At 40.3% G+C, this 12,274-nt stretch overlaps 1 protein-coding gene across 5 annotated transcripts in view; it reads right to left on the bottom strand.

Moving 5' to 3' along the window:
• The window catches only part of SORCS1 (sortilin related VPS10 domain containing receptor 1), a 559,510-nt gene that overhangs the window by 70,155 nt on the left and 477,081 nt on the right, over window positions 1–12,274 (bottom strand). For all 5 annotated transcript variants that reach the window (XR_009701631.1, XM_061197256.1, XM_061197118.1 and 2 more), the window contains one exon: window positions 11,158–11,329. Coding sequence is in view for 4 of the 5 variants with exons in the window: in XM_061197256.1 (XP_061053239.1) it covers window positions 11,158–11,329 (172 nt within the window). In the remaining variant the exon portion in view is untranslated. The remainder of the gene's footprint in view (window positions 1–11,157; window positions 11,330–12,274) is intronic.

Below are 12,274 nucleotides of genomic sequence, written 5' to 3'. Positions count from 1 at the left end.
TTTCCAAGACTTTGGATCATCTTTACTATCATTACTCTGAATTTTTTTTCAGGTAGACTGCCTAGTTCCTCTTCATTTGTTTGGTCTGGTGGGTTTTTACCTTGCTCCTTCATCTGCTGTGTGTTTCTCTGTCTTCTCATTTTGCTTAACTTACTGTGTTTGGGATCTCCTTTTCACAGCCTGCAGGTCTGTAGTTCCCGTTGTTTTTGGTATCTGTCCCCAGTGGGTAAGGTTGGTTCAGTGGGTTGTGTAGGCTTCCTGGTGGAGGGGACTGGTGCCTGTGTTGTTGTGGATGAGGCTGGATCTTGTCTTTCTGGTGGGCAGGACCGCATCTGGTGGTGTGTTTTGAGGTGTCTGTGAACTTAGTATGATTTTAGACAGCCTCTCTGCTAATGGATGGGGTTGTGTTCCTGTCTTGCTAGTTGTTTGGCATAGGGTGTCCAGCACTGTAGCTTGCTGGTCGTTGAGTGGAGCTGGGTCTTAGTGTTGAGATAGAGATCTCTGGGAGAGCTTTCACCATTTGATATTATGTGGAGCCGGGAGGTCTCTGGTGGACCAATGTCCTGAACTCGGCTCTCCCACCTCAGAGGCACAGACCTGACACCTGGCCTGAGCACCAAGACCCCGTCAGTCACACAGCCAGGTACATCGGGAGTTTCTTGCCTTTTGGGAAGTCTGAGGTCTTCTGCCAGCATTCAGTAGGTGTTCTGTAGGAGTTGTTCCACATGTAGATGTATTTCTCATGTATTTGTGGGGAGGAAGGTGATCTCCATGTCTTACTCCTCCACCATCTTGAAGGTCTCTCCCTCATTGAATCTTCATCCCGAAAAGACTCAGACCTAAAAGACTGTTAAAATTTGCCTAGAGTCACAAGATTAGTTTGAACCAAGCTCTTCTTAACTCCAAGTTCATCACTACTACTTGTTGTTCAGAAGACACTCAAAGTATTCCATGTGCTCATTCCCAGATGGATGCTGAAGAATGGATTGACTGATATGTAAAACCAGAGAGCGTTTGTAAGCCTCAGTAAGTAAAACCCATTAGATGAACGCCAGCACAGATCAAATTCTTCATTTAATAGTGATGTGAGAGGAGCCCGGTGTAATACTCCACGCTCTAGAAAACAGCATGGAAGCTACAAAGCACATTTGTGAAGACCTCTGATGATATGAGTGTTTGACAAAGAGTGAGATGGCTGTAAACAGGAATCCACTGCTGACACTATGTTGGAACTGCCATTTTATAGTGGTCAACCGAGTCCTTCTAGCACAGGACAACACCAGTCTATGATAAAAGGCAGTTGCACATGCCCCATCTTCTGCTCCTAGCTCTTGATCCTCTCTGGCATCCCTTCCAAGAGGTACTACTATTGCTGAATGCTGAGGCTGCCACACCAGATCAGCTGGGAGAGAGTGTTTCCTGGCTGTCTGGTTTGAAGCATTCCCTATGTGCTTCTATTCAGTTTCAAAACTGAGCTCTGGACATAATCCCAAGATATCTAGATATCGGCACAATTGCAAAATATAGACTCAACCTCCTCCCCTTGCCTATTCGGAGATGCTTTTCAATAGCACAGGCATCTCTCCAGATATGCAGACCTCGGGCTTCTCTGGGAACAAAGGCAACAGTAAACTTGGATGCTTTGACCTGAAGGGAGAACATTCACAACAGTAAGGAGGGTAGTCCATGGGGTTTTATGATTTCACCAAAAAACTCAGGTCTGACAAGGCCAGTGATGCCAGGGAGACCAGGATATGGACCCACCAAATAATTTGATTGGATGCGTATTTTGCCTTCGCTCTGATGAAATACAGATGGCTTGAGCCTTCTTTGAGGACTATGATCCTTGGAACTTCCCTAACTAAATATCCAAATACTTCTGGATCTAATGATCAGACAAAGAATTTCCTATTAGAACATCACAAAATGGTTTAATCCTTCACTTACAAATAAGCTGTAGCACCATGTGTTTAAATGAACAGCAAATTTCCAAATTTCATTTTTATGTCTTCTGTACTTGTCTGGCTTAGAATGGAACAGAACACCATGAGTCAGGAGGAACACTTGGCTTGTGTAAGTAGACAAATGACCATAAGCAAAGGCCTCCTTACTCCATCTAGACGTTGTGGTACAGAGAGGTCAGAACCTTGATCCATTGTGCTTTTGAAACCCTTTTTAGGTGGTAAAGGGCATTGCTATACTGTTACCGCTACATGGTGGCTTCAGGAATCACCCCAGCAGCCTTTGGCAGGAAAACTATGGGGCTGCCCAATGACGTAAATTGTATAAATGTTTTTGAATGACTTTAAAAAAATCACTCTAAAAGTAAACATTCAGGTATGTCATAAGAACAAGTTACATTTTGAAAGAAAGAGTAGTAGGAAGCTTCCTTTAGGAATAAACCTACAATGAGTTTCTCCTATTAGTAAAATATGTAATAGAAATATGTTGACCTTATTAGAAGAAAGAAGAACAAAGAGAGAAAAGCCATGATGAATTCTTCGAGAAAACTATAGAACATGCATAAAATTTGGAGAAGAAAATTCAAATTGCTCATAATCGTACCACCCAGAGATCACATTGTTACACTGGTGAATACCATATTAACCAATGATAATGTGTGTGTGCGTGCACACGTGCGCACACACACACACACACACACACACACACAATAACAATGGCAATACTGAAATTATTACACTGTTTTATGCTCTCCTGTCAACATTTTAAATAGCTTTCAGAATTTTTATACCCAGCATCACTTGGTGGACTTAATTGAGTCATGAGATCCTGTCTATGAAATGGATATTTGATTTCTTGCCCTGGATGTCACTTCATCACTTTTCCAAGTTATTAGGTTGTTATGAGATGTAAGTGACTTTACAGAGATCTATAGAAATCCACATCTCTATACGTGGAAGAGGTGCCCTAAAGAAGGCAGGTGGTGACCTGAGAGTTAGAAGACTTGGTTGAATGTCCCTTGAAATGCATTTTACAGTTGGACCTCAATTTCTTTAGCTATAAAGCTGGGCAGATGATGATGATCCTAGGTGTCATTTCTAGGCCAGGTAAACTGTCATTTTCATAATTCTATTATTCTTGTAATTGGCATTATTGGACATCCACACATATTCCAACATTCCTCCAGGCTGCTGAAATAATCTCTGCTCTTCGGCGAAGATGCAGAACTTATCCAAGTGCTGTTGTCACGTGATGGAGACTTCCCATTGCACGTGAAGGGTGGGTTACACAGCGGAATGAGCTGGTAAGACAGAGAGCCATGGAATAATGAACGGCAGAGTGCAAAGCCAGAAACCTGAGGAAGTTACACACTTGGGCAAGAACTGTGTGGTTTGGTGAAGCCCTGATTCAAGGGGTGGTGGACACCAGTGTTGGAGGGCCTGAAGCAGACAGGTTGAAAGACTGAATATCCAAACTAAAGACTATTTCATGACTCCTGCCCTTGGGATATTCACTGTACTGGATCTCTCAGTAATGAGCCAAGTATCTCTCTTTGCTTGTCAAGGCAGACTGAAGTTCTTTGCAAACATCTATTCTCTGAAACCCTAAAGAATAGAAATACACCAACGCATGTGGACCAGTATTGAGGAGAGAGAAAAGTGGAGCCTTAGAGAGAACTGCTAACCTGAATACAACCTGAACTTCAGGCATCAGCCCTCTTAAAGACAACCTATATTGCCTGCCTCATTTCCTTCTTTCCTTTTTAATCCGGAGCAACAAGGGGGAAGAAATGAAGGGCTCAATTACCTTGCTAGAGTCAAAGAGAATAAAGCTGAACAGAGTAAGGAATTATATATGCATAAGAAAGGCTCTTAAATCTCCACGGCTCACTGAAATCAGCTCCCATTCCTTTGTGTGGAAGAAGAAAACAGCTGAACCTTCTGAGTTGGATCTGGGCTGGCTTAGAAAGTGACACCTGCCTGGACTTAACACTTCCTGCTAACTCTTTATGCCAACTCTTCCTGCAGATGAAAAAGTAGATCAGATTCCTTTATCAATTCAACAGATAAGTGTCTCGCAGACACAAAAAAATTATCAAAAGTCAACTTCTCTATCATCCGATGGCTGGCAGCATCCTGCAGTATTTATGAAGTGTTATTACACTGTGGTTACTTTTATGTGGCCGTAAGTCTTTCAATGTATGTGAAATTACAGCTCATTGAAATCCATTTAATGAGGACACAGCCTTCACGTTTCGGAGTTAAATCTCACAGAAGAAGTTATAATCATGAATTTTCCTTATTAAGTTCCAGTCTTTGTATGTAAATTGAAGTATTAAAACAATGACATACGGATCAAAGCTTTTAATTTTAGTCCCTTGCCTCAGATTTAATTTAAAAGTCTTAAATTATGCAGCGAATTGCATCTCTTTATTCTTACAGCTATTTAAAACAGATTTAATTATTTCCCATAACATGCAGACACTACTTCTGCCTAGCAGTCCTCTCAAATGAATGCCTTCCAAATCAGTTTTGTTGAGTTCTTAAGACTGATTAGGTCCTTTGCCATCCATCCTGTGCCTTCAGGTTCTCGCATTGGATTTCTCTAGAAAGCCGAGTTATCACATTGAAAGTCTATAGACTCACTAGGTGCTCACTAGTGGTCCAGAGGACATCCATCTTAAGCAAATCTTCAGACAGAGATGCTACCTCTCATTGCTGGGGTCTCACTGCAAAGCACCTTCGATTGGTTTCCTAAAATTCAGGTGTCATAAAATGTAAAATGTTTGGCTTCTTAAACACAACTTCATGGATTCCTCCTCTCCCTTCTTGGTTGGTCCCTGGATCAATGTTCTTTGTCCTTAAGAAAACAGTGATGCATAAATGCATAGTGTGAGTGTGAGTGTGTGTGTGCATGTGTGTGCGTTCTTGGATCTGCCATAATGAGTGAGTCTGGGATGGAAGCAAGACTGGCTCCTTTGCCTTGTTGCTTCTAATGAAGATTCTTTTATTATGGTAAATTTGGAGAGAATCCTCAAAGCAGTAGGGATGGGGTTCCCGACACGGGAGCTTTTCATCAACTTCAACAGAATTATGCGGTTCTCTGAGTAACCAAGCTGTAGGATTTTGAAGGACTTGTGTTATGATGTTATTGTGTCACCTAGATGTGGGGGTGGGCTCACATGCTATTTACAAAAACGGATTCCATTTCCTGCATTTGTCAAATCTGCAAAATTTTGGCTCACGCACATCCTATCGTACATGGAGTTACAAGTTGGCATCAGTGTACTTAGCCTTTGATTATCTTCAGTCAATACGAAGTTCTCTTCTTTGCTCTGGTTTTAGCAAGGTTTTCATTGATATTCTTATGTTAGAATTAGGACATGCACTAGAACAGAATATAGGAAGGGATTTGGATTTCAGATGAAGACTTTAACATGTTTGGGATATTATTCAAATTTTAAGAGCCTTTTTCCTTTTAAGTTTAGACTTTATCTCTACACTCCTTGGGGAAGCCTATCCAAATCCACACACATTTATTGAGTTCCTATCAATATTGTAGGCACGGTAAGCAGAGATGCTAGAGCTGCAATCAGGCAGGATATGATTCCTATCTTAATAATATTGATCACTTATTGGGAGATGCCAAAAAGAGATGACTGCTATTATAGATTAGTAATATAGATATAGATATCTATAATAATCTAATATAGATCATTATTATAATTTAATTAAGTAAATTAATTTTCTTTTTGTTTTGAATGAATACAAAATATTTAGTATTTTCCATTTTGTGTGTTTAGATTTTTACTTAAAACTTGATACAGCAGAGGTCCTAGTTAACCCAAAACATGTAGTTCCACAAGCTGAAATATGTCTACTCATAAATGAAAAGTACATGACATAAAATTGGAACTCAGTAAAATATTTGTTGAAGAACAAATAAACACACATATCTAACTAGTTGGTGGAACGGTTGACTCCTCAGGTCTCTAATGCTTTACTTGATACGCATAGGAGATGGAGCCTACACGGAGAGGTTTGTATGTAAGTAACTGGGGACAAAGAAAGGTGGGGGCGTTGCATCAGTCCCCAGTCCAACCTAGCCTCGCAGACAGAAGACAAGTCTAGAGGAGAAACTTGAACCAGGAATAAACCATGAGACACAGGAGCATGATCTTTGGTGCCCAAATGATAAAATATTATACTGGCTTGGAGAGTCTTCTGCCCACATCTCATTAATCACACTACGGTGCCATATCAAAATGTAGCAGGGACCTCTTGGTCCCTTTGGCACCTGGAGGACTTGCTGCTTTAGGGGCATCAGAAGCATGGCGTTAATTTCCCTATTGTTATAAAGAATTGGCACTAGGTATGGGGGCAAATCAGATACTCTATTCAAAGTAAATTTAGGAGCAACAAATTCAAATGAGAAGTGAACTCACAGAAATTTTGAGGAGGATGTAGAGAACCCATGTATTACCAGTGGCACATGTCAGGAGTTTTTGTTTGTTTGGGTTTTAAATTTAATTTAGCAATATTATAACCTAATTCATACCTAAGACTCAGGAGAAGTTTGGTATACATGGATGTTAAAGTCCTTGAGTACTGCATTCATATCCTATGTTTTCCAACATTCTTTAGAGTGGATAAAACAGCACTAGATACACTGTAGTCATTCAATAAATTGCAAAGAGGAGGATTTGGCCTCTCTCTTTGCTGAAATGGTTTTCAACAAGCTGATCTCAAGCCATGAATATGCTCAGAAAATCCAGGAGGAAACTCTTGATTTACATACTGACGAGTGTCTAAGAATACAGCAGCAGCCACAGCACAGACTGGCTTGGGTGTAGATAATTTTGCCTGTTCTTTCTACCCCTTGATCTTTGTTACTCCTGCCAAGCATCTCTAGAGAGCCTTAGGAAATACATGAAGTTCTTTGCCAGAAAATGGTTGTTTCCGCCACAGAGAAGCAGTAGAAAGGCAGGAGAACATAGATCCTGGATTTGACTCCTGGCTCCATTACTTAGTAGCTGTGTGATCTTAGGTGAGTTACTCTGCCTTTCTGTGCTTCGGCTGTGCCATCTATAAAATGATAATGATAATATCAATACTTACTCGCATAGGGCTGCAGTGGGATCTAAATGAGACAATCCATGAAACACTCACAAACTGGACCATAGTTAGTGCTCAATCAATGTTGGACATCTGCATTATTATCGTGTCAAGTTTCAGTGCTCCTCAGCTTCTCTGAGACACTCTGCTGTCCTGTATTCTGCACTGTTTATCACACACCTCAGCCATGCCTACGTATATAATCCAGAGATTAATAGAGAAACTGAGGTTGTTTCTGTAAGGCGAGCTTGCGACTCATTAGCACAGGATCTCACAATCAAATGTGAGGTCTCCAGGGCCTCTTGACATGGGGACAGTCTTTAGGGCTTGGTGCTTTGTACTAGGAGGCAAGAGCATCAAGGGGCCAATTCTGACAGGTGAAGGCAGCAGACTTATCCCTGCTGCTGTAGCTTTGCCCATTCGAGTGGAATGAACTCATTCGTTATTTTTTTTCCCCTTTTTGTGCCCAGAAGGCATGAATTTACACATCTTAGAACCAGATTCCCCAATCTGTTCCCATGTCACCCAGCCAAGTTTGAGACGCCTGATCATCTTGGTTACATGGAAAGCAACAGTGAACAGATGAGAGCCTGGCCTCTGTCCCTGGAGGGTGTACAGAGGTTGGAGCTGAGCAGGCCTGATTTCTTGTTTCAGATCTTGCTCTACTGTATTCTTCAAAATGAAATAAAAATCTAAATTCTGAATCCTGCTCCAGCATTGACACCTGCTGCTTCAGAAGATGATGTTCTTCTGAGTATCATAATGAGGTTCCTTATGTCTCTGGGAAAGGGACCTTCACCGTCATCATAGGATACAGGATTGGCCTGGAAAATGAATCCCTCCCTAACAGTTTTCTTTTTCCTTATTGTTTAATGACCTAAATACTAAGTGTTTTATTTGAATTTCTAAAGTGATTTTTAAGGAAGCTTTTTGTTGAATATAGTACACATAAAAATATGCATATTGGGGCTTCAGTGGTGGCGCAGTGGTTGAGAATCTGCCTGCCAATGCAGGGGACACGGGTTCGAGCCCTGGTCTGGGAAGATCCCACATGCCACGGAGCAACTAGGCCCGTGAGCCACAACTACTGAGCCTGCGCGTCTGGAGCCTGTGCTCCACATCAAGAGAGGCCGTAATGGTGAGAGGCCCGCGCACTGCGATGAAGAGTGGCCCCTGCTCACCGCAACTAGAGAAAGCCCTCGCACAGAAACAAAGACCCAACACAGCCATAAATAAATAAATAAATAAATAAATAATTTTTAAAAAATGCATATCATTAAATACACAACTTGAATTTTACAAAGTGAATGCACTTATTAATCACCAAGAAATTTAAAATTGCTAATACCACCAAAATCCTCCCTTCCACTCCCCCTTCAAAGGTAATAATTATTCTCATTTCTATCACCATAACTCAGTTTTGCCTATTTTTTGCAGATTAATTAAGTAGGCTCACATAATATGCATTTTTTCAGTCTGATTTCTTTAGCTCAGTATTAGCTATGAGATTCATTCGCATTTCTGTATGTAGCAATAGTTTTCTGTTTTTCATTGTTGTATGGTATTCCGTTTTATATGTGTACTGGCATTTATTTCTCCATGCTAATGTTGATCAATATCAGTAATTATATCTTTATTTTCTATAACTTCCATTTGCTTACTGCCTCCTATTGATGACTGCTGTGGGGTTAAATTTTATATCTTATCCCATATTCATAAACATATTAATCATATCTCAGGCAACTGTTCTTTCTTCTGTTGCTTTTTTCCTGTTCTTGGTCCTGTTTCTTGATATATCTGTAACTATTTAAACACCCCAAATTTTATACGCAAAAAACAAGTAAGGCCTCTGATGTATGTTATTTTCCTAAAGAGGATTTGTTATAGCTTCTGACAGACATTTAAAATGGGGGAAAATCACTCTAACCCTTCAAAGACTGAAATAATGTCAGTTGGGATTTCAGGGTGTAGAGAGTCTGGTCTAATTCTGTTTTGTCCTTACTCCTAGCATAGAGCTTTCCAGGAGTCTCCAGAACCTAGTCTTGTATCGTTCACCAGGGCTTTCCTCTTGATAGTCCTTAACCTCAAATTTTTTATCTCCCCCAAATGTAATACTTCTAAAAACTATGTTTGACTTCACATCCTCTTAACTGATTACTTTCTATTTTGTCTGTATCCCTCAGATATTGTCAAATAACTCAAGGGAACAAAAGACACAGAATATTGTATGACTTCTCTATGCTTCCCTTCTCTCTGTGTTTTGACACCATCAGTCCCAGCTGACTTGGTAACCCTGAAGTCCAACCTCTATCTTCCCAGGCTTGTAAGTCCACCAACAGATGTTTAGCCAACACTTTCCATCTCACCTTCTACTGGGAATCTGAAAATCTGGCCTCTTATACAGTATGATGTATGAATTGGCCAGGTTCTTGGGGGAAATACAGCATAAAATGTTCATCACAATGAATTTCCCATCTCTCAAGAAAAGAATTGTAGCTTCTCAAATCCTCTTTCTCCTTCTGTGTGTCGGTCTGCCTCTCTCTTTCCCACTCTCTCTCTCACTCTTGCTCTAAATAATACATATATATCTGGTTTGCAACAAGCTAGTCTATCATAGCCTCAGGCAGAAGTCCCCAGAGATTTATTTCTGTGAAATGCAAGCAACTCCAGTTGGTCTAAATTGGCCCATCTCTTTCTAGTTCCAACTGAAGAACTTTGGGGAACATTAGTATTTAGAAAACTGAGTATGGTTAAAAGGCACTTATTAAGGGGATAGTAGAAAAGAGTATTAGGTTAGAGTAGTGGTTTTCTAAGTGGTCCTTGAACTAAAAGCAACAGCATCATCAGAGCCAGGGTTGCAAATTCATTTAGTTCACAGTTTTTTCTACAGGAATTAAAATACTAAGTATTTTGAGTAAACCTGACAATGTAATCCTAACTGCTTCAGCTTTTCTCCTTCAAGTCACACTCTAGAACCTCTCAGACTGGTCTATCCCTCTTGATGATGCCCTTGTTTCCTTCTTTTTTTTTTTTTTTTCTTGAAGCATGATGCATAACCTACCACCTTGTTAGAAATGCATACTCCTGGGTCCTACCTCAACCTACTGCATCAGAATCTTTGGCGATGGAGCCCAGGAAACTGTTTTAACATGCCCACCAGGTAATTCCTATGCATATTAAAGGCTGAGAGCCACTGGGCTATCAGAAGAGGATGGGGTAAGTCAATGTTGTATATCTTCATCCTGGTGTCATTATGAACTTTTAAAATCCCATTGTATTCACAAGGCCTAGCACAGTGTTGGCCATATTTTAGGTACTCAGAAAACATGGTTGAAGGTAGCATACCTGATTTAATAATTGAGATCATTTTATGAAAGTGTTTATCCTTTAGAGATCATCTTCCTCATTTACAAGATGACAAACACACCCGTGTACATTCTAAAATACATAACATACATGTCATCTTATCCTACCATCTAAGTACTCATAAATTTCAGACAATCATAATTTGGTAAATAATAATTGATGTTTATAATATCCCTGAGGTGTTATTAAAAAATAAACCTATTAATTGTCAAAGAAATTATACTCAATTATGTTTAGATTGGCCTTGATGCTATATGTATGACCAGCATGTTGCCTTTAGAAAGAAAAGCCAAGACCTCAGGTTAAGAGAGGAAGACAGCATTAGCAGCTTTTAGGTTAGTTCGGTATGTGTGTGTGTTAAGTTATTCTAGGAATACCATTAATGTATTCTGAGAAAACATTTTGCTAAAAGTGCCAACAAGGCAAGGTTAAATCCAAACAGAATCCCTAGCAAGTAAGAGATTCAGTAAGAGAGAAGAACAACTTACAATGAAATAAAAATAATTGAAGAAATGTGTCAGAGAAAGTGAAATGATAACAACAACAAAAACCAAGGAACTAAAAGTAGAATAAAAATTTTAAACAAAATTTAAAATTAAAAAAAAATATATATATATATGTAAACCAAGACAAAAAGACATGTAAAGGGAGCCATGACTCCTTAGGAAAAATCACTGGCTCTAGAAGGTAGAGGGGAGATGGGCCTCGGTCCTACCTCTTCCAGCTGCACCACGAGAGTAACATTGTGCCCTTGTTCCGCTGTCAGCTTTCCATCAGCGGTGACGATCCGGAGTCCCCGCGGGGCCTTCCCTGGGCACTTCTGTGGTTTGGCTGTGTACTGTTCTCTCACCCCATCAGTGCAGTTATTGGAAACCACCTTTCTATACCTAAATGGAAAAAAAGGTCAAATCGTAATCCAGCTCATGATAACTTAGATCACTCCCAACTTTTGAAGCTGAACCTTCTGCTTCGCCTGGAGGGCTATCAATAACTACCTTTCCTGTTGCTCTGAAGATTACAGTTTATTCATAGAAAGTACCCAACAGACAGCCAAATCATCATAGGAACAACTGTATCTATTATTAACATTTTAATTTACTGCTTTTATTTATTTAGTCAATCGACGAATCCAATCATTTCACTTTGGAGCTGCGGGAAATGCATAGCAGCAGTAGAAGACATGGTCCTTCCTTGCCCTCAATAAATTTATAATCTAGCTGAAAAGATACACATGGATAATCTAGGAGATACTTCAAAGGCTATATAATTAAGGGTTAGAATGAGTAATATATATTGCAAAGGAATGTGCAGTTCGGAGAAAGAAGAGATTCTTATGCATTATATGCTTCAACATTAGATACCATACAAGATGCTGTACTAATGGTACAGTGCAGAAAGTTGGCTAAATTTGATAGTTTTTAGTCAATATTTCATGAGGAGTTATACTGCTTAAACTGTTGAAACCTCACATTAAGGAGACTTCAGTCTACAGATTAAGTAAATCCTTCCAACTGTTTTGCTATTTTCTTCTTGTTTTAGCTTTAATAGGAAAAAAAAAGAAAAGGAAGGGCTTCCCTGGTGGCGCAGTGGTTGAGAATCTGCCTGCCAATGCAGGGGACACGGGTTTGAGCCCTGGTCTGGGAAGATCCCACATGCCGCAGAGCAACTAGGCCCGTGAGCCACAACTACTGAGCCTGCGCGTCTGGAGCCTGTGCTCTGCAACAAGAGAGGCCGCGATAGTGAGAGGCCCGCGCACCACGATGAAGAGTGGCCCCCGCTTGCCACAACTAGAGAAAGCCCTCGCACAGAAATGAAGACCCAACACAGCCAAA

The sequence above is a fragment of the Eubalaena glacialis genome, chromosome 1 (genome assembly GCF_028564815.1).
Source record: "Eubalaena glacialis isolate mEubGla1 chromosome 1, mEubGla1.1.hap2.+ XY, whole genome shotgun sequence".
In the NCBI taxonomy this organism is placed as follows: domain Eukaryota; kingdom Metazoa; phylum Chordata; class Mammalia; order Artiodactyla; family Balaenidae; genus Eubalaena; species Eubalaena glacialis.
This window is presented reverse-complemented; position numbering and strand designations above follow the sequence as displayed.